At 38.6% G+C, this 23,703-nt stretch overlaps 1 protein-coding gene across 9 annotated transcripts in view; it reads right to left on the reverse strand.

The window, feature by feature from the left end:
* RIC8B (RIC8 guanine nucleotide exchange factor B) overlaps positions 1 to 23,703 on the reverse strand; it is a 102,704-nt gene that overhangs the window by 35,128 nt on the left and 43,873 nt on the right. For all 9 annotated transcript variants that reach the window (XR_008960818.1, XM_026499748.4, XM_026499746.4 and 6 more), the window contains 3 exons: positions 19,764 to 19,858; positions 9,957 to 10,185; positions 9,109 to 9,204 (listed from right to left, as the gene is read on the reverse strand). Coding sequence is in view for 8 of the 9 variants with exons in the window: in XM_026499748.4 (XP_026355533.1) it covers positions 9,109 to 9,204; positions 9,957 to 10,185; positions 19,764 to 19,858 (420 nt within the window). In the remaining variant the exon portion in view is untranslated. The remainder of the gene's footprint in view (positions 1 to 9,108; positions 9,205 to 9,956; positions 10,186 to 19,763; positions 19,859 to 23,703) is intronic.

Consider the following 23,703-nt stretch of genomic DNA (forward strand, 5'->3'; position numbering starts at 1 on the left):
TAAATTTATTTATTTGTCAGAGAGAGGGAGAGAGAGCGGCAGGCAGAAGGAGAAAGCAGACTCCCTGCCGAGCAGGGGGCCTGATGTGGGACTCGATCCCAGGACCCTGGGATCATGACCCGAGCCAAAAGCAGATGTTTAATTGACTGAGCCACCCAGGCGTGCCCATATTTCAATATTTCTAATAGGGCAGAGCACCATGATTTCTGTGCTCTATAAGCACAAAGTTATTACACAGCAAATCCTTATTGTTTGATTCAGCCAACCATACCGAGTTTTATATGGTCTCTATATACTGAAAGTATTGAAGAATGAGAGATCTAATTTCATGTAGTATGTGCCTATTGTTCCAGAGTAAAGATCTATTCACAAAGGTCATCACCCCAAAATTTTGTTAGCTGTGTTTTGGGTTTCTTAAAAACAAGTTTTTTAAAACAGAAGTTTGTTGCTTTTATTCTTATATATCACTCCCAAATTGCATTTGTATGGACTCATTCTAGTTCCTTCCAAATATTACAACAAATTTTTTCTTTTCTTTTTTTTGACAAATCTTGTCCATTTCCTCTTTCAAATCCACAGAATCTTGTCTCTTCTGTAAGCCTCTCCAGACTAACCCAAAATGGGTCAGTAATTTCTACCATCTGTTCTCTTTCTACCTGCCTAAATACTTTAAACCAATTTCCTTTGGGTATGCATGAGTTGGATTTAATCAGGTATTAACTATAGGGTGAATAATTAGCCATTGTTCCATTTATACTATTACCAGAATTAATCATGTTACTCTGCATTCTGCCTCTCTTAATCTTCATGGTTTAGACTGCATCTTTCTCAGAAGGAAAGTTGATTTTTGTGTGTCTTGTATCTTAGTCATCTCTACTTGTCACCTTTCATCTCTCTATACTGTAGTGCTACTCTGTGGACAAAAAGTGGGTCTCATAATCTGTCCACATAATACGTGGCCCAAGGCTGTCATATAAAGTTGTGTTTAACAAACAGGTTTTTTTTTTTTTTTTTTTTTGGCTATCTTGGTCAGAGATAGCAAACTCTAAAACAGTTCAGTTGAACCTGGATCTCCTATATTAAAAAATATTTTTCATTTATTATTCTTTTTTTTTCTCTGATGTAAAGTTCGATGATTCATTAGTTGCATAAAACACCCAGTGCACCACGCAATACGTGCCCTCCTTACTACCCATCACCAGGCTATCCCATTCCCTCACCCCCCTCCCCTCAGAAGCCCTCAGTTTGTTTCTCATAGTCCATAGTCTCTCATGCTTCATTCCCCCTTCTGATTACCCCCCTTTCTTTATCCCTTTCTTCCCCTACCAATCTTCCTAGTTCTTATGTTCCATAGATGAGAGAAATCATATAATTGTCTTTCTCTGCTTGACTTATTTCACTTAGCATTATCTCCTCCAGTGCTGTCCATGTTGCAGCAAACGTTGAGAACTCGTTCTTTCTGATAGCTGAGTAATATTCCATTGTATATATGGACCACAACTTCTTAATCCAGTCATCTGTTGAAGGGCATCTCAGTTCCTTCCACGATTTAGCTACTGTGGACAATGCTGCTACGAACACTGGGGTCATATGGCCCTTCTCTTCACTACGTCTGTATCTTTGGGGTAAATACCCAGTAGTGCAATGGCTGGGTCATAGGGTAGCTCAATTTTTAACTTTTTAAGGGACCTCCACACTGTTTTCCAAAGTGGCTGTACCAACTTGCATTCCCACCAACAATGTAGGAAGGATCCCCTTTCTCCACATCCTCTCCAGCAATTGTTGTCTCTTGCCTTGTCAATTTTTGCCATTCTAACTGGCGTAAGGTGGTATCTTAGTGTGGTTTTGATTTGAATTTCCCTGATGGCTAATGATTTTGAACATTTTTTCATGTGTCTGTTAGCCATTTGTATGTCATCATTGGAAAAGTGCCCATATCTTCTGCCCATTTTATGATTTGTTTATTTGTTTCTTGCGTATTGAGTTTGAGAAGTTCTTTGTAGATCTTGGATACCAGTCTTTTATCTGTAGTATCATTTGCAAATATATTCTCCCATTCCGTGGGCTGCCTCTTAGTTTTTTTGACTGTTTCCTTGGCTGTGCAGAAGCTTTTTATCTTGATGAAGTCCCACAAGTTCATTTTATCTTTTGTTTCTCTTGCCTTTGGAGATGTGTCATGAAAAAGGTTGCTTTGGCCGATGTCGTAGAGGGTGCTGCCTATGTTCTCCTCTAGGATTTTGATGGATTCCTGTCTCACATCAAGGTCTTTCATCCATTTGGAGTTTATCTTTGTGTATGGTGTGAGAGAGTGGTCAAGTTTCATTCTTTTGCATGTAGCTGTCCAATTTTCCCAGCACCATTTATTGAAGAGACTGTCTTTTTCCCACCGGATGTTTTTTCCTGCTTTATCAAATATTAGTTGCCCAAAGAGCCGAGGGTCCATTTCTGGGTTCTCTATTCTGTTCCATTGGTCTGTGTGTCTGTTTTTGTGCCAGTATCATGCTGTCTTTGTGATCACAGCTTTGTAGTACAGCTCGAAATCCGGCATTGTGATGCCCCCAGCATTGTTTTTCCTTTTCAACAGTTCCTTGGAGATTCGGGGCCTTTTCTGGTTCCATACAAATTTAAGGACTATTTGTTCCAGTTCTTTGAAAAATGTCATCAGTATTTTGATCGGGATAGCACTGAAAGCGGAGATTGCTCTGGGTAGCATGGACATTTTAACTACGTTAATTCTTCCGATCCCTGAGCATGGAATATTTTTCCATCTTTTTGTGTCTTCTTCAATGTCTTTCAAGAGTGATTTATAGTTTCTAGAATATAGGTCCTTTATGTCTCTGGTTAATTCCAAGGTAACGTATGGTTTTTGGTGCTATTGTAAATGGGATGGATTCCCTAATTTCTCTTTCTTCAGTCTCATTATTTGTGTATAGAAATGCTACTGATTTCTGAGCACTGATTTTGTATCCCGCCACATTACTGAATTGCTCTATAACTTCTAATAGTTTGGGAGTGGATTCTTTTGGGTTTTCCATATAGAGTATCATGTCATCTGCAAAGAGAGACAGTTTGACTTCTTCTTTGCCGATTTGGATACCTTTTATCCCTTTTTGTTGTCTGACTGCTGTTGCAAGGACTTCTAGTACTATGTTGAATAATAGTGGCGACAGTGGGCATCCTTGTCGTGTTCCTGATCTTAAGGGAAAGGCTTCCAGCTTTTCCCCATTGAGAATGGTATTTGCTGTAGGCTTTTCATAGATGGTTTTTATGAGATTGAGGAATGTACCCTCTATCCCTACACTCTGAAGGGTTTTAATCAGGAAAGGATGCTATATTTTGTCAAATGCTTTTTCTGCATCTATTGAGAGAATCATATGGTTTTGAATTTTTCCTTCTGGATAAAGTCTATAACACTGATAGATTTGCGAATGTTGAACCACCCTTGCATCCCAGGGGTGAATCCCACTTGGTCATGATGGATAATCCTTTTAATGTACTGTTGGATTCTATTAGCCAGGATCTTGTTGAGGATTTTGGCGTCCATATTCATTAGGGAAATCGGACTGTAATTCTCCTTTTTGATGGGGTCTTTGCCTGGTTTGGGGATCAAGGTAATATTGGCCTCATAGAATGAGTTTGGTAGCTTTCCTTCTGTTTCTATTTTTTGAAATAGCTTCAGGAGAATAGGTATTATTTCTTCTTTGAATGTTTGGTAGAATTCCCCAGGAAAACCATCCGGGCCTGGAGTTTTGTTTTTTGGAAGGTTGTTTATCACTGACTCAATCTCTTCATAATTAATTGGCCTGTTTAAAAAATCAATTTCTTCCTGTTTCAGTCTTGGTAGTTTATAGGTTTCCAGGAAGGCCTCCATCTCTTCCAGATTGCTTAATTTATTGGCATAAAGCTGTTGATAAAAGTTTCTAATAATCCTTCCAATTTCATTGGTGTTGGTTGTGACCTCTCCTTTCTCATTCATAATTTTATTAATTTGGGTCCTTTCTCTATTCTTTTGGATAAGTCTTGCCAGTGGTCTGTCAATTTTATTAATTCTCTCAAAGAACCAGCTTCTAGTTCTGTTGATCTGCTCTACTGTACTCCTGGTTTCTAATTCATTGATTTCTGCTCTAATCTTGGTCAACTGCTTCCTTGTGCGTGGATTAGGCCTGTCCCTCTGTTGCTGTTCCAGCTTCTTGAGGTGAAAATATAAAAACTGCATTTTAGATTTTTCTATTCTTTTGAGTGAGGCTTGGATGGCTATGTATTTTCCCCTTAGGACTGCCTTTGCAGTATCCCATAGGTTTTGGACCACTGTGTTTTCATTCTCGTTGGTCTCCATAAATTGTTTAAATTGATTTTTGATTTCCTGGTTTATCGAATCATTCCTGAGCAGGATGGTTCTTAGTCTCCAAGTGTTTGAGTTTCTCCAAATTTTTCCTTGTGGTTGAGTTCCAATTTCAAAGCGTTGTGGTCTGAGAACATGCAGGGAATAATTTCAGTCTTTTGGTATCGGTTGAAACCTGTTTTGTGACCCAGAACATGGTCTATTCTTGAGAATGTTCCATGGGCATTAGAATAGAATGAGTATTCTTTGGTTCTGGGTGTAGTGTTCTATATATATTTATGAGGTCCAACTCGTCGAGTATGGCATTCAAACCCCTTGTTTCTTTGTCGATTTTCTGCATGGGTGTTCTATTTCTGATAGTGGAGTGTTGAGGTCCCCTACTATTAGCGTATTTTTATCTATATGTCTCTTTATTGTGGTTAAGAGTTGGCTTGTGTAACTTGCTGCTCCTCTGTTGGGGGCATATATATTTATAATTGTCATATGCACTTGTTGGATACCTCCTTTAAGAATAATATAGTGCCCTTCTGTATCTCTAACTATAGTCTTTAGTTTAAAATCCAATCTGTCTGATATGAGTATTGCTACCCCAGCTTTCTTTTGAGGTCCATTGGCGTGAAAGATGGTATTCCATCCCTTTACTTTCAGTCTGAATGTATCTTTAGGTTCAAAATGAGTCTCTTGTAGACAGCAAATGGATGGGTCATGTCTTTTTATCCAATCTGCAACCCTGTGGTGTTTTATGGGAGCATTTAGGCCATTTACATTGAGACTGATTATTGAGAGAGATGATTTTAATGATGCCATGTTGCCAGTAAAGTCTTTGTTTCTACAGATTGTGACTTTCTGTTCTCTACCACTCTTGGGGCCTTTTTACTTTTATAGAACCCCCCTTAATATCTCCTGTAGGGCTGGTTTCGTGGTTACGAAATTGGTCAATGACTGGCGATTCTGGAAGGTCTTTATTTCTCCATCAATTCTGAATGACAGCCTTGCTGGATAAAGGATCCTTGGCTGCATGTTTTTCTCTGAAAGAGCTTTAAAAATGCCCCCGCCAACCCATTCTCTCATTCCAGGTCTGTGTAGACAGGTCTGACATAATTCTGATACCTTTGCCTTGGTACGTGAGAAATTTCTTTTCCCTGGCCGCTTTCAATACTGTATCCTTTGATCTAATATTTGCGAATTGCACTATGACGTGACGTGGCGTAGGTTTGTCCTGGTTGAGCTTGGGAGGGGTCCTCTCTGCCTCCTGGACATGAATGTTTGTTTCCTTTGCTAGATTAGGGAAGTTTTCAGCTACAATTTGTTCAAATATCTCTTCTAGACCTCTGTTTTTCTCCACCCCCTTGGGGATGCCGATGATTCTGACATTGGAACGTTTCATTGAGTCAGTAATCTCCTGTAACCTACATTCTTGAGCATGGATTTTTTTGAGTCCAGATTCTATTTTAGCTTTCTCTTCTACTAACCCATACTCCAGTTCGCTGATATGTTCTTCTGCCTCATTCACCCTGGCCGTCAGAGCCTCTAGTTTTGACTGCATTTGGGTCATAGAATTTTTAATTTCTGCCAGATTCGCTCTCATTTCTGACCTTAGAGATTCTATATTCTCATTAACATTTTCGTTAATACTTTTTTCAAGTCTACACATCATCTTGACCATTGTTACTCTGAATTCCATTTCTGATAATTTGGTTATATCCATATCCATTAGTTCTGTGGCAGAGGCCACAGACTCATTGTCTTTTCTTTGCTGGGGGGGATTTCTCCTTCTCGTCATTCTGATGAGGAGAGGTTGCGGGGTTGTCCAGAGCCCAAATTATTGACCGGGACCCAGGCCGTGCACAACTTGTTTTATAGGGAACTTAGGGATGTGGGCTTCTTGATTTTTCAGCCTGCCTTCTGGGGGAGGGGCCTGCCGCTCTGATACTCAGGCAACCCTGTTCAGGTAGAGTCTCTGTGTCCCCTGTGAGGGGGGATGGGGATGGGCACACTGTGAGCCGGTATTTCCGGGCTTTTGTTCTCTGGCAGCTTTCCCTGGCAGTTTGCTGTGCCTCTTCTGAGAGTCAGAGCAGCAGTGGCCGAATCTCAGCCTCTGTCTCAGAACAGAGGGATCGCGGACCGTTCTCCACTGATGTTCTGGCCACTTTAACTCTGTTTCTGTTGGTGCTGCTAAACCCAGCAGCGTCCCAGGATGTGTGCCCCACACCCGGCGTCCCAGCCCTCACTTCCAGGGCCGGCGCGTCTCTGTCCTTTGTGTTTCTAACACCGCCAGCCGCTCCCGCGCACTTCGGAGCTCCCGGTCTCAGTCTGGTTCCAGTGAGCACACCAGAGCTCTGTTTCAGTCTGGTTGCACGCATTCCCTGGCTCACAGTCTCAGTCTGCTCTCTCGCAGGTGCCGGTCTGCGAGTCCGCCTGCTCCCCTGTGCAGGTGGCTACCTCCTCCCGGCGCCCGAATGCGGCGGTTCCCTCCCCCTTCCGTTTATCTTCTGATATCTATGCGTGGTTTCACGGCTCCCCGCTTCGTACCTCAATACTCAGCGCTGGAGATGTTCATTTGTAGAGATCCAGATGTATCTTCCTGCGTCTCAGGCTGATTCCGTGGATGTTCAGGCTGGTCTGGTACCTATCCAACTCGACTCAGGGGACCGGCTGAAAAGGGGGTCCCCTACTCCTCCACCATCTTAACTCACAGTTCATTTATTATTCTTTACCAAGTACTCCTAGTCACAGAATGTCTTAAAATAATCAAATTGGAAATGACCTTAATACATTAACTATTTTATTTGACTTAAATGGTTATTCATGCTTTCATGGTACTACTGTCTTCTTCCAATGGACTGTAAATCCTCAAAGATGGAGTCTCTACTTTCTAACCTCTCCTTAGCAGCAGTATCTACTAATGTGCTTTGCATGTAGTAAGGTGCCTACTAAATCTTGACCGTAAACATAAAGGGGGAAAATAAAGCTGGTTCATTTAACAAGGGAAATTCTATATGGCAAAAAAAGAGCAGCGGGGTGAATGGTGGTACCACATACTGAAATGTGGAAAGAAGGAAAGAAACAGGGTGAAGGGATGGGAAATCAAGAGCTTAGTTTGGGATATGTTAAACTTAAGACTTCTATCTATCCATCCAATGGGAGGAGATGACTGGGCAGCTTGTTATATCAGTCTGGAGCTGAGGGACAGGTCAGGGCTAGAGATATAAATTTGGGAGTCATCAGCATATAGATGATTTTCAAAACCTTGACTGCTGACTGAGATCACCAGGGGAGTGGGAGTGGAGACAAAGACAATATTGTCTCGGGGAACTCAGACATTGCAAAGAGGTTCCCTATTGTGTCCTAGAAACCAAGTGAAGAAAATATTTCAAGAAGGATGGAATACCCAGTTACATCAAAATGCATTGGGGGAATGCATTAAAAAAAGAAAAAGATTTGAGAACTATCAGATTTGGCAATACTGGTTGATGACTTTTGAAGAGCACCTTTGCAGTGGGGTGGAAAGTATGAAAGCCTAATTTCAGTGGGTTCAGGAGAGAAAGATGAGTAAAAAGAGTAGGGAGGGTGAGTATGAAAAACTCTTCTGAGGAACACTGCACTAAGAAGAGCAGAGTGATGGGGAGGCAGTATGAGAAGTGAAATTGAGAGAAGTTTTTTTTTGCTTTGTTTCTAAGATAGAAGATGTGTTTGGGTGAAGACAGAAATGACCCAATACATTAAAAAAAAAAAAAAGATTTACGTAAGAAGAGAGGAAATAAATGCAGGAGCAAAGCTCCTGAGAAGGTGAGAAGGAAAGGAATTCAGAACACAAGTGCAGAGGCTGGCCACAGAAGAAAGCAGGAACAATTCACCCATTATGATAGAAGGGGAGACAAAGGGTATATGATATGGACGGATGGACCGAAGACCACTGGTGGAATGAATTCTTACCATGAATTCTGCTACCATCCTACTCCAAACCTTTACCATCAGCTCTTTTTCAGCTGGCCACCTTGCATCTACTCACATTCTCCTAGTCTATCCTACATATAGTAGTCAGAGTATTTTAAAATATAAATGATGTCCCCTTCATTTAACTCCCCTTCTCAAAATGGTCCAATGCTTTCCCATCTCACTTAGAAGAGAATCAAAAGTCCTATACAACCTTAGGCCATCTGGTTCTTGCTTACTTTTTTTTTTTTTTTAACTTCATCTACCACTCTCCTCCCAACCTGGCCTAGCCTCTTTGCTTTTCCATAAGCATACCAAAGCATCCTCTCATCTCAGGGACTTTGAACTTATTCTCTCTACATTCTTCTTCCAGAGTTTCTCAGGGATCCTTTTCTTACTGATTCAAATTTTTGCTCAAATGTCACTTTCTCAGAGAGGCCCTCCCCATTTCCCTGTCTCCCCTTCTCCTGCTGTCTTTCTTTAGAAAACATCACTACATGCCATTATAACATATATTTATTCATTTCCTTTTTGTCCCTCACTATAAGGTAAACTCCACAAGGCAAAGACTCCATTTGTCTTTCAGTGTTTAGAAGACAGCACAAAATAGATCTCAACTCTTTGTTGAATAAATGAATGAATGACTCAGAAAAATACAGAGGGTCACTTTTTTCTGGATTAGGAAGATTTCAAAGGTTAAAACTAACTTTTCTGAGTTTCTGATTTTATGAAGGAAAACCATTATGAAAGAATGCAACTCATTAATTCTATTTTTAAAAACCACATATAAGAAAATTAACTATGAGGTGTAATTTGCATTAGGCAGTTACCTGATCTTTGAGAAATTTTCTGATGTTTCGATGGGCTCGGGAACATTCTGTTAATAAGCTGAGAACTGGAGTTAGACCTTCTCTATAGCTGCTTCCCTATAAAGAAAACCAGACATACTGTATTAGTTTCTAACGGTATTACTTTCCTCTATATAACTGAGTATGTTAGTATTCCTTTTTTGAGGGAGAAACATTTTATGTTACCAAAGCTTTACAAACTATTTAAGAAATTATTTTTCTAACAATGTTTCCATTCCATCAGTTGTCTTCATGTTTATTAATGTCCATTTTTATCCTCCCTGGATTTTCCTACATTTTGTAGGGGGCCTCACTGGCTGAGCCAATGGGCTCAAATGAGGCAAAGGTTTTGATGACCCACCCACAACACCTTGCTGCCTTTTAATATAGTTAACCTGACAAAACAAGTGACAGACAAGAGAAAAAAAGCAGCTCACGACAAATGAAAAGTTGATGATTTTTTTTTTTAAGATAGCTTTTAGGTATTATGGAAAATACCATGAAGTTTTTTTTGGGGGGGGGAGGATTTTTACTTCTAGGTCTTACAAAATACCTACATGGAAAAGTAATTAATTTTTCCTTCGTTTTCAGGCACTAGTCACAATTTTGGTCTTGCATCAACAAAATTTTTGGCTTTAAACAAATAAATTCACTTGGTTTTTGAAACTAATCATATACTGTAATAAAATGATTTCCAGGGTACAATTATGTAAAATGTCAGCTATTAAAAAAAAGCTTAAATTTAAAAGACATCCTGTGATGTCTGCATATATGGCACATTTACATTCTTTAGAAACATCTTCCCAAGGCCTCCGTTTTATCAGCCTTACCTTGTCTATTCTCTTCTCCATAAAATTGAGTAAAACATGAATGGCTTCCATATTCATACCATTGTATACCATGGTATTGTTTTTCAAAACAGTTTCTTTCTCAGCTGTTTTATCACTGGGCAGTTCATCTAGTGTCGTTGCCTCTTGGGCTGTTTCTTCATGGGTTAATGGACAAATGAGAACATCCAAACAAGAGACCGGAACATTGCTTAAAAGGTTGACTGCATTGCTGAAAAGCAATTTAAAAATGCAATATTTTAATTTCATTGAATAGTCCTTTAAAATGTAAACATAATAAGAAGTTCAAAAATGACTTCTAGGAGTCAATTAAAATTTTTCTTTTTCAAAACAAGCCTTTAATATTACTTGGCATTTACTGACTAAGAGACAGAAAATAAAGAGAACTGTTTTAAATACACATATGACAAATTAGAAAGAACAGATGTTAAATGGACACACACAATCACATGATGTCATGTCACTTTCTGAAATGCTAAAATAGGAGTTAGTGAGCTTTTACACCAGCTCTTTAATTTTATTATGACACAATGCTAGCTTTCTATTTTTTCCTTGGGGTCTTAAGTCCTTTTGTGGGGCCACGGTGTTTTATTATTCCTTAGATTACAACATAAAGCATCTGAGAAGCTGTATATAAGCAGCTTATCACAGAGGCAACAACATTAAAAACCAAATATTATAGTATTAAGTTTTGTTCTTTCTAGAGGTAAAAAAATACAATTTTCAGATCATCCCATTTTTTAAAAGACATTAGCAGAAAATGGGTTATGGTGCTTTTTCTCCTTTTCTCATCAACAGGTCTCTTTAAAAAAGGCCAACATAGCCATTTCAAATCTTTATCCCCTAGGCCTTTCTGCTACGTTATTAATGAACACACGCACCTGGGATGCACACCAGTAGGGGGAACCCAAACCTTGTGTTTTTGGTATTCTCTAAAAATGTTGTTCTGTTGCTCAGCGTGTAAGAGATTAAAGTGACACTAATAATTTAAAAATTAGACATGTTCTCCATTAACAGATTTTCCTTCAGGCATTATTTCACATTCTTTCATCTAAAAGGAGGTGGTGTTCTCTGCTAACTGGATCTTCTAAGCCTGTGCCTCAGAACTTCCTGATAAACAACAATGGAAAGACAGGCATTACATTTCCTAGTGACAGAGAAGCAGATCTAAAAATAACCACATCCTGACTAAAAATAAACTCTCGCAAATGCAATCGAAAGGTCTAACCACTTGGAAACCAAACTCGGGGCTTAATCTATCTGATGCTGTCTTAATTTAGACCATAGTAGTTCCTTTTAATTTAGATTATAGTGACACCCTCAAAAATAAAACAAACAACAACAAAACAGAAATAAAATATACATTTATTTTCTTTCTTTCAATCTGAAGTGTAGCTCTCATTTCTCCAAGAATGAGTATTTCCTTCCTTTCTTTTTATATCATGGAAAAAATATCCATAAGAAATCAAAGTTTAAAAATTAGACAATGCAGAACAGTGAGTAGTAATGTAAAGGGTATCAAAAAAATCTGAGCCATGGACAAAAATAACAAGTCCTGTGAATAAATGATTCCTGGTAAAATATAAGTTATTTGGTGATCCCCATGAAAAATCTTTTGCTGCTGCTGTGATTACTACCTGCTACTGTTAATGGCACTAATTTTGTTTATTTGTAAAAAATCACAGTTCATTGAAATACAATGCTTTTCCCACAAGCTTTCTTAAAAAATTTTTTGCAAACATCTGTAGTTCCTTATCTAGACTTTAAAATGTTTCGCTTCTGACTTAAGCATTTGGAAACTGTTATTAAATATCACAGATTCACTGGGGATGGAAACAAACAAAAGAACTCTACCATAGAATTACTTTCTAAAACTGTATAAACCACTTTGAAATGTTAGGATTTTTTTTCAACACAGGGCAATAGGCACTGGAGTTCATTGATAGTATGATTCTCTAAATCTACCATAGAGACCACACTGAAAAGTTTAAGACAATGCATTTCATTACAAAGGAATGTTTCCCTTTAAATTCATTTAAAATAAGCAGTTTCCAGGAATCCGGTAAATTTAACACCAAATGTAGAGTTTGATTCAACAAATATTTGGAGGTTTTAGGCTTTTCAAGGAAAGTTCCCATTTTCTCGTTTCTTATTAAACAACTGGGTTTCCAAACAACTACAAAATTAATTTTCTGGCTCACTGTGTTTGAGCTATTCTTTTTAAGTAAGGAAGGCCCGCTTTTTGAGCTCTGTCACTTCTCTGACAGTTTTATTTGTGGTAGAAGAGTGTATGAAATTCTCCAGCTACCAGGAAGTCAGTGACTATGCACAGATCTGCACAATGGTGTTTGCATTCCTACTCCAGGGGGTAGAAATACTGTGTATATTACTCTCCCCTTTTCAGCTTCCTACAGATCATTAATCACTGGGACATGACATCCTCCCACTCATGCTCCCAGCCCCCTCCTGATATGCAGATTTAAAAGCAATGCCTATTTAGAACTCCTTAATGCCCTGATTAAAGCCTTGTTAGTTGTGGGAGAGGGGAGGCAATCTAAAATCTAGTCCTGTATCAATCATTGGACTAAAAATAATTTGTTTTTCTTTAAAGATTTATTTATTTTTATTTTTTATTGTTATGTTAGTCACTATACAGTACTTCATTAGTTGTTGATGTAGTGTTCCATGCTTCATTGTTTGCATATAACACCCAGTGCTCATTGCAATACGTGCCCTCCTTAATACCCATCACCAGGCTAGCCCATTCCCCCAACCCCCTCCTCTCTGAAATCCTCAGTTTGTTTCCTAGAGTGGACTAAACATAATTTAATACCAAATGACAATGAGGAGCATGATAATGATGCATGTAGACTACAGCCATTAACAAATCTTCCTGGCGAAAATATCTTCTTTATATTTGGGGTTCACATATCTTTTCTTATGGCTAGAGAATTTACTGAAGTGAAGCTTAAGATCTCCAAAAGACTTTCTCCAAAGGATGTAAATTCCTAACTTTAGAAACTTGTGTTAGGCATTGTTTTATGAAGAAAAGAGACAAATCCTTGCCTTTATGGAGCTTGTTTTCCAGCATGGAGAAGGCAGTCAACGAAAAGTAAACAAAACAAGTAAGATGACTGAACAGCATGATACAAGGTGATAAGTGGCCCGGCGGGAAACCCAAGAAGGTAAGGGAACAGGTGGGTTATAACTCCGAATACAATGATTAGTTAGGGTAGTCCTCACTAAAATGGTGTCATTTAAGCAAAGACCGAAATGAAGTGAGGGAGTGAGCCATGTGACTATGTGGGGAAAGAACATTTCAGAAAGAAAAGCAAGAGCAAAGGCCCCAAGGTAGAAGCAGTGGCATAACTAAAGAACTGTAAAGAAGCTGGTGTTGCTGAACCACCACATACAGGAAAAGAAGTAGGACAGGAGATGAGATAGGTATAGGGGGCCAGACTGGTCTTGCAGGCTGTTATAATTTAATTTTATTCTCAGTGAAGTGGGAGCCACGGTAGGGTCTTGCATGGTGGTATACTCTACTTACAGATGGTAGGACATCAAAGGTGAGAAGAATCAGGATGTCACTATAATAATTCAGGTGATTGAACATGATGATAACAGTGAAGTGGTTACATCTGGATACATTTTGAAAGACTTCTTGACAGGCTAGTTGTGAAGTGTGAGAATCCAAGTTCTAGCCTCAGCAAGTGGAAAGCAGCAGTTGCCATAAACTAAAAATGGGAAAAACTGCAGGAGAAGCAGCTTTTTAGGGGAAGATTAAGAGTTTAATTTTGGATATGTTAAGTTTGGGATAGCTATTAGACTTCTGAGGGGAGATGTTAATAGGAAGTTAGCTGCAAGAGTCACGGAGTTCAGGGAGGGAGATATGGATTAGAGATATAAACTGAGGAGTCATTAGCATGTGAATGGTGTCTGAAGATAAAAGGTTGGAATTGATTCAGTGGGGGAATGAGTGTGGACTGAAAGACTATGAGGGCTGAACCTGGGGTACTCTATTGTCTAGAGGCTGAGGAATTGAGGAAGAAATTACAACTAGTGAGGAAGGAGGAAAACCAAGATAGTATGGTATCCTGGAAGAAGTATATAGACAAAAATGGAGTGATCACCTTGTCAGATGATGTGGACAGATCAAGTAAGATGGCAAGTGAGACATGCCCACTAGGTTTAGCACACGGAAGTTACTAGTGACCTCAAATAACAGCCATTCTGGTGGAGCAGTGGATCTAAAGCCCAAATAGATCAAATTCAAGAGAGAACAGTAGAAGAACCAGAGAGTCAAGAGAAGACTGGAACAGCTGCAGGTGAGAAGTGTCAAGAAAACTTTGGATAAAATACGGATGGAAAGGGGCACCTGGGTGGCTCAGCCGTTAAGCGTCTACATTGGGCTCCCTGCTCGGTGGGAAGCCTGCTTCTCCCTCTCACACTCCCCTTGCTTGTGTTCCCTCTCTCACTGTCTCTCTCTGTCAAATAAATAAATAAAATCTTAAAAAATATGTATGGATGGAAAGACACCTGAATGCTGCTCTCAGCAAAGCATAGCTTTTTAACCCACAGCGACTTGGTCATTGTTCTCTAAATGTGCCATAGACACATAACTGTTTTCTGTATTTGGCCATGTGTTCTCTGGCCTAGAATGTTCTCATTCTTTATGACTAGCTTAAACCTCACTTATTCTCAACAAATATTTACCATGCCTTGTGCTAGGTGTGCTAAGTATACAGTGTAAAGCAAAGGACAAGGCCTCTAAAGGAGGGGCCTTAGCAGGCAATGGGACCAGGAAAGTACATGTATGTCCGTGTGGAGTGGGGTAGGAGCATTATAAAGGGGATTGCCATGATGAGATGTAGGTTATAGCCAGATGGGTTACTGATGACCTTAAACCAGAGTTATTCCGGCAAAAAAGAAGGTGCAGAAGCCAGGAAAACATAGATTTCCCTGATGAGGCTGCAGATTATTAATAAATGCAAAATGACAATACAAGTTTGCTCTTAATCATAAAGACAGAGGGGAGCCATAGAGGATTCTAAACAGAGATCTGCTTTTTGAGAAACAACTCTGCATACAGTGGAGAGGATGGACCAAACTGCTGGGTTAGGTAAAACTGTCCCACAAGACTGAGCAGCCTGAGTTTAGAAGTGGAGAAGGAAGGTGGTCTGACAGATCTGGGGTTGGGTGCTTCAAGACTGGCAGGACATGACAATGAGGGCATAGAGACAGGCTGAAATGATGAACCAATGCTTTAGAAGAGAGAGGGAAGAAAGTAAACCCATAGAGGGCTAATAGGCAGGAGAAACAGGAATCACCAGGAGACTAGAGGTCTGGATGAGGATGGAGAACAGATATAGTATGAGTAAGGAAGACTTTCCTCATCATGTTAGACCATAGTGAGCTAGTCCTTTAAATTCTATTAGCAATTATTATTTGGACAATTAATTCACTGGGAAACTACTCAAAAACTATCTTGTGATAGCTCTTCTATTATGGTCTTGAATTATTTTTTATCTTTTCATAATATTTATGTCTTGTCTCCTCATTTAGACTTTATGTTCCTCCAGAGTATGCACCGTGAAGCCCTTCAAGCACCTAGCATGGTGCTCAGTGGTAGTTCAAAAAATCTCTCTTCACCCAGATAACTGTTATTCACAGTAAGAATCAGGAGCTTTAATGACAACAAAAAAATAAAATAAGACCTCCTTTCTCCAATCTCTCCAGACAAAGTAAACTCTCTTGTTTTCTGTATACCTACTTAAGCTTGTCTGTGTCTTACACAACACTCATCAAAATCACTGCACTTATTTACTTACATGTCTGTTTTACCCCCTAGCTGGTGAGCCCTGGAGAGCACATTATACTGTATCCATCTTTGTTGTCCTTGAGCTCCACATAGTGCCTAACATGTAGTAAGTGCTCAGTTAATAAGCAGAAGCCAAAATGAAATCATCCGATTTTCAAACTTCTACAAATTTTTTTTATTGAAGTATAGCTGACATACAATGTTATATTAATTTCAGGCGTACAACATAGTGATTTGACAATTCTATACATTACTCAATCTCAATGTTCACCATGTTAAGTGTAGTTACCACCTGTCACTAAACAACATTATTACAATATTATTGACTTTATTCCCTATGTTGTACTTTTCATCCCTGTGACTTATTTATTTTATAACTGGAGGTTTGTACCTCTTAATCCCCTTCATCTGTTCTACCCATTCCCCTATCTCCTCCCCCCTCAATTTTCAAACATTAATTAAAAGTTGGCCATGTTTAAGACATTATGCCTAGCTAATGCTGTGGTGGTAATCATTTTGCAATATGTAAGTCTATCAAATCAACGCCATTACACACCTTAAGCAATGTTATACATCCACTGTATCTCAATAAAGCTGGAAAAAAAGACATTGCTTAGGATTATAATGAGGTATCATTAGGTACTAAATTGTCTCCTTCAGTATACAAGATAAAATAAATTAGTTTAAGCAAAGAAACAACAAAAAAAGGCAGGAAGGTAAGTACTTTTAAAGACACGGGCTCTTTGAGTGCAGAAAAAAAAAAGAGAAAGTGTTTTGTGGATGCCAATGTACTAAGTGAAAGAAATTAGACTGAGAGGCTAAAATAAATTAAATCAGATCTGGTCCTTCCCTCCCCTTTCCTCACCTCTCTAGCATTTAGGCCATTCCCATTTCCCCCCTTCTCTCTAAAATAAAATCACAACCACATCCACATGCAATGTTTTTGGCTGTTTATAAATAAGCTTACTGATTATGGACAAGAGGGCTGAAAATACTTTCAGGAAGATAGCAGAGATGAACAGAATTAGGATGTCCTTTAATGTATCAAAAAAGATGGCTCAAACCAACAATTTACTTGTTTAAGTATAGACAAAAGGAAATGAAATAAGTAGATTTTAAAAACTATCTAAGATGCTGATTAGTGGAAATAAAGGTTAAGGTCAGCTGTCTATGTGAGCTAACCCATTTTATCTCTACGTCCATGTCCTCTTGATTGCTCTGGGGGTGGGGAAAAAAGGACGCTGTCTGTTACAGAGACCGCACATCAGAAAAAGCTGTTGCCAAGCCATGTTTCTACTCATGGGAGCCTAGCAGACTACTGCCATGCCTGTATCATAGAACCTATCTGACTTGAGAAAAACTTAGATGAATGGAAAACAGATTTCTCTACATGATCACAGGATATACATAGAAATAAGTTCCTAGCAAAATATCAAAATGAAAAAGAACTTTTAAAAAGAGATCTGGAACTCAGTATTGGATCTAAAAGCCAGTGTGCTTATTGTAATAATAGTAACAGAAGTGGCGGTGGCAGCAGCGTGATGGCAGAGGTGACAGCAGCTCACGCACTTGTTGAGTGCTTCCTCAGTGCCAGGGACAGAGTGCTTTATTAATTTCTCATTTAATCATTACTACAGCTCTTTGAGATTGACGATAATGCATAATCATATACTATCCAGGTTTACCTATTTCATTACATTTTTCCTTAAAGTGTCAAAAAGAAAAAACAAACTTAGAAAATAACTTTCAAAAAAATGGGACAAAATGTTACTTTGAAAGACATTCTGATTTTTTTGTTTTAACTTTGCCTTAAACACACACATGATTTTCAGGGCCACTATAAATATGCAGAATTTAGTGGATATTACAATCCTAATAAGTTTCCTAATATGGCCCTTTGAGGTTAAGGCAGTTTTCTCTGTATTTAAATGGCTTAGCCTAGAGTCACTACTCTCAAATGATACTAATCACTTTAATTCTGATTAAAGGGACATGCGGGGCCATTCCAGATAAACTGTCAAGTCAGCAGCAACCTCAATCTCCTCAGAAAGCCTTTGAGATATACTCCTATATTCTGTTTGTGGCTCTAGGGATATCCCTTCTTTTTACAGTGTAGCTGATAGATATTTTATCAGAGCAACTTTTTGAAAAAATTTATTTAAGAATATTTAAAGCAAATATTATCAGAAGGAAAATAAAGCAATCTGATTACTTTTTTAAAAATCTGGTTTTTAAAACCTCTCTTCTTGCTCTCTTTTGATAAATACTGGGTGCTGTATTAAAATATTAAATTTATCAGAGAAATCCTTAGCAATGTTTTTTGTAACTAGTGTAACAATTCCCAAACACTTTCTCCTCACGTTCTTGTATGAATGTCATTTAACATATGATATCTGATTTCCAAAAAAAAAGCCACCAATTTACTCCTGGGCTTATTATAAATCCATTTTTTAGAAGTTTTAGTATCTGTATTTCTAGTGTTTCTTAATTATGAAAAAAATTATAGAGAGTCAAAATGTTTAATTAACTCTTTTCAGAGGCTATGATTTATTGCACCTAATCTGATTATTTTTTAAAGGCACGGTCTCAAGAAAATTAAAGGAACTTTTGATCTGTAGCTGAAGAAAAAAAAATCACACTTTTTAATTGTAAAGAAAATAATCTTTTGAATGTTTGCAGGGCAGAGTACATAAAGATAACCTACCAACAAACTGTACAATATCAAATAATAAATTGCTGATCATAACTAAAATAATAAGGATTTGATTGAAAAATAACAGTTAAGGTTATGTTTAATTTTTACACTCTGGTTGTGTTTCTATAGTTTTATCTAAGCCATATTTTGAAAAACAGAATATTGTAAAGGCTCAAAAGGTGCTTTCTACTATTAAGAAGAATCCAATTTTATTTGTAAAGCAGAGTTAATGCCAAAGTCAATTGTTTGCAGATTTGAATTTATTTGAATTGTTTAAAATGCCATTTGTATTTGGGGTGCCTGGGTGGCTCACTTGGTTAAGCATCTCCTGTCAGCTCAGGTCAGGAGCCCGGGACCCTGGGATTGAGCCCTGTGAGTCAGGCTCCCTGCTCAGTGGGGAGTCTGCCTCTCCCCCTCCCACTGCTCCTCCCCCTGCTCATGCTCTCTTCTCAAATAAATAAATAAAATCTGAAAAAAAATACTACTTGTATTTTAAAAGAGTAAAGCACCATAAGCAGTCTTATATTAAAGTCAGAAGTGTTGTTACTGAAAGTCTGATCTAGAATAGAAAGAGAACTAGAAAAATGGATGAACTCAGTTCTTACAGAATGACACATTTTAGCAGTAGTCCATCAAGTGCTCCAACAGGCAAGTCACAACACTTGAACTATTTTTAAAATATTAATACTTGAGATTGTGACCCAATTTTTATAACAAGTTTTAAAATATAATTAATACATATTGTTTATGGTCTACTTTTTGGTAAATACTCTTACAGTGAGAGTATTAGTTTGTAGTAATGAAAAGCAGGGTTCAAATCCAAGCCCTGTTACTTACTAGGGCTGTGTGATCTCAAAGAAATTGCTTCATTTTTCTATGCCCCAAATTCATCACTTATCAAAAGGGAAAAATAGCAGTACCTACCTCATAAGGTGAGTGTGCTGATTAAAATAACTTAATCTTTATAAAGCACTCAGCATCATGTCACACATAGTCCTCAGTAACTACTGAATTGGGTGCTATTATTATTGTTACTCTGGGTTTTATTGTTGAATGCAACAAATGCCAAATTCTCTTCTTTTGTTGCGACTCAATTTAACAAAATCAAAGGGGATAGAATGAAAATTTCCCATCAGGGCACAGTAATGATTTCTCACTAGTTACCTGAATTACCAATTTTTTTCACTTTCCTGTGCTTACAACAACTAAAATTAGATGCATAAAAACAAGAATTGATGATGTCCTTCATTGAGATATCAACACAGAGGTTACCTACCTGTGCAGCTCTTCTGTTTTGTCTTCAGTTGGACCTACGATTAGTAAACAATGGCGAAGGACAGCTGCCATGACACGGAACTGATGAGAATCACTCTACAGCAAATAAAAAGACAAGAGGAAAAATTGGGGATTGAATGCCTTAATGAAGGAGTTTGGTGTATTACTACATCCTTGGGAGTCATCTTACGGCCCACCTGTCCCCCTAAACAGTCATTCTTACACCATACATAACAGAAGTCAGGATACTGTAGAAAAAGTTCTCAATACTAAGTGAACAGTTACTGTCTCATAGGAAGAGCTACAACCATCTCCAGAAATGGCAGAAACCAGGAGGTGCTGATCTAGCTGCTCCCTCAGGGCATGTCAGGCAAAGAGATTCAGGACCAACATCCATGCATTTCCCACTCTGTCCTACATCAACATTCAATTCACCTATTGATCTTTGCCATGTCCAGAAAGCCTAGATTCTTTTGATAACATACTCTTCCAGTCTACTAATTGTTATAAAAGTTCAAATAGATGTAATGCTATCAGATATTTTAAGAGTGGGTTGTACATCCTTAATGCCTCATTTCTTAATTTTCAAAAGCAATAAGTTAAAATCTATAATCTATCAACTTAATTTTAATGAGCCTTCTTAATCTCCTAGCTCCCCCAAATCTTGCTATTTCCCCCAGAATTACTGGCAAGTGATGAGAAACAAGATATCTGAGTTTAATCTCCTATTTTCCCGATGTTTACTCACTCATTGGTATTAAAGACACATAGAGAGTCAGAGGGAAAAAGGCAAACATTGGAAATAAGCTAAGTTATGAATAATCACTTAGTTTACCTCCTCTTTTTTAGTGAGCTCTTGGGCCACTATACATTCTTTAATCACCTGCATCAAGGTCATATCTCTCTTCTTCCAGATTTTTAGTAATTAAGAAGACAGATAAAATGAGTGATAACAGAGATCCTGCACATGCTATACTTCAGGAAGTCACCAATTACTTCAAAAACTTTTAAAAATTAAAAAACTTTATAAAAAAATTTAAAAACTTTAGTATATATTTATTTCAAGTCTGTGTAAAGTGAAATATACTCACATATTATACATATATATGTTCTTATGTTCGTATATATAAGATGTGAGAAGATGTGTCTTATAAAATCTAACAAATGAGCACAATTTCATTACTCATAATGCAGGGGACAGTATTTTAAGCATAAAACTATTACATGTTTATTTGGAAGAGACGAAGGCCTCAGTGGCATAATGGAAAAAGCACCGCACTGGAGTCTAGAGTCTAGGTTGTGACCCTAGACAAGTCATATAGCTTCTCTGAGCTGAAGTTTCCCCACTCACATCTCCACACATATGTGACTGTTAGGCTTATAAAAGAATTAAAGAGGATGATACACAAGGAAGTGCTTAGCACTTGCAATGGAACATGTGAAGGTGAGGGGGAATGATGAGGGAGAAAGGAAACAGAAGACAGAGCTGAAATGAGTGATAATGAAATAATCGTGTATTGGGGAAGGAAGAAAGAAAAGGGGAAGAGGAATCAGTGGAGTGCCAGAGACACGAAGACTGGCAGCATTGACCTGGACACTGTCCCACTCGCCATCCATTTTCCAAATGCCTGAAACAAAATTCTCTAATATATAAATACACTTTTACTTCCCCCAAATTACATGAAGCACACTGAAACATATGTGAAGTTCTTCCATTTAACTTTTTTTTTTTTTTAAGATTTATCCATTTATTTTAGAAAGAGAGTGAACAAGTGTGAGCAGTGGGGAGGGGCAGAGGGAGAGAGAAACCCAGACTCCGCACCCAGCCAGAACCACGTAGGGCCCAATCCCTTGACCCCAAGATCACAAACCCTTGTCAAAACCAAGAGTCCGATGCCCAACTGCCTGTGCCACCCAGGTACTTCTTCCATTTCTTAACTCTTGATAAGATCATATTTTCCTTGGTTCTGAAAATTAAGTAGGAATGCCCTTCCTTCCTTCCTTCATTTGTTTTTAAAAGATTTTATTTATTTATCTGACAGAGAGAAAGACGGCCAGCGAGAGAGGGAGCACAAGCAGGGGGAGTGGGAGAGGAAGAAGCAGGCTCCCAGCAGAGGAGCCTGATGTGGGGCTCGATCCCAGAATGCTGGGATCACGCCCTGAGCCTAAGGCAGACGCTTAACGACTGAGCCACCCAGGCGCCCCGTGCACTTCCTTTTAAACTAGATTTTCCTGAGGTGCCTGGGTGGCTCAGTCAGTTAAGTATATGACTCTTAATTTCGGCTCAGGTCACTATCTCAGTCAGGGTCATGAGACCGAGCCCTACATCGAGTTCTTGCTGAGCGAGGAGTCTGCTTGGGATTCTCTCTCCCTCCCCCAACACCCTGCCACTTCCCACCCCCATGAGCTTGCTCATGCACACTCTCTCTCAAAACAAAAACAAAAACTAGATTTTTCCTTTATTCTAGATATCACAATTGTTCTCTTCTCACACTGGTGTTGACAAGCTTCTTGCAAAACTATCGATTTTGGTCTTTTTACTTGCAACTGTAAACCAAAATCCTACTTCTTTCCATACCATTTCCTCCTGTCCCAACTTTTATAATACCAATTCCCAAATTGTACCAATGTCTGCAGTGCCCTCTTTTGCCATAAATCCACCAAATTCTCTTTATTTATCTACCCAAAACAACTGCTGAAATCCGTGGATTGTTTCCTCCACTCTTGGCATCACCAATTCCTTTGCATCTCCCAGGTCTCAGCTAAAATATTTTATCAGAGAAGCCCCTTCCTTGTCAACCTAATCTAAGTAGGTTTCTTCCTTCATTATTTTCTATCACTGTATCTCATTATGATTCCTTTCATAAAATCATAACTTGTAATGCCACATTTGTTTATATATTTGCATTTCCATTGCTTTCTCCACTAATCTAATACCCTCAGAAGTTTAGAGTGCATGTGTTTAATAGGTGTTCAATAATTATTTATTTATTTTAGAGAGGAAGAGAGAGGAGAGAGAGAATGCAGAGGGAGAGGGAGAAAGAGAATCCCAAGTAGGTTCCACACCCAGTGTGGCGCCCATGCGAGGCTCAATCCCACAGTCCTGAGATCATGAACAGACCAAAACCAAGAGTCTGACGCTCAACCAACTAAGCCACTCAGGTGCCCCAGTGTTCAATAATTTTTAATGTAAATTATAAGTAAAACAAAAAAGAGACCCAGTCATCAGTGGGCAGCTAGATACATTTTCACAAAATGAGCACATCCATATAACCAGCACAAAAATAATCCAACGTCAAGATAAAGAACTTCAGCATGGCCTCTTCGAATGACAATCTTCTGCTCCTCAAGAGTAATTCTAGTTTCTAACATCACAGGTCAGTGATTTTTGTTGTCATTGAAGTTTGCTTGAATGAAATCATAAAATATAGGCACTTTTGTGTCTGGTTCTGAGATTCATCCAGGTTGTTATGTGTAGCTAGTCTACATATTTTCATTACTTGACATGTTCATTTTCATCACTCGAGAGCAGTGCTATTCAAGGTGCAGTCTGTGGCCCAGGGCTGGTCCACACCCTGTTTGCCACGGAGCTGCAGCGCCACCAGTGCAAAAAGTGTGCGTGAGCATTTAGAGACTTTTCCAGTTTGACACTGTGTGTTACTTATATTATACAAGAGTTTTATTCTAATAGCTAGGGCAAAAAACTCTGGTCCTTCACCACAGGTAGGTTAAGAAAGCACTGCTGAATACAGTGACTATATTACAATTTACTTATCTATCCTACTCTTGATGGACACTTGGATTGTTTCCAGTTTGGGGCTACATTGAAGAGTAGTGCTGTGAATATACTTTCTTAGATCTCCTCTGCTGGGTCAAGCTTTAGAATATACTGCCAAATAGTGTTTCAAAGTGTTTATACCAATTTACACTCCCACTAGTTG

The sequence above is a fragment of the Ursus arctos genome, unplaced genomic scaffold (assembly GCF_023065955.2).
Source record: "Ursus arctos isolate Adak ecotype North America unplaced genomic scaffold, UrsArc2.0 scaffold_21, whole genome shotgun sequence".
In the NCBI taxonomy this organism is placed as follows: domain Eukaryota; kingdom Metazoa; phylum Chordata; class Mammalia; order Carnivora; family Ursidae; genus Ursus; species Ursus arctos.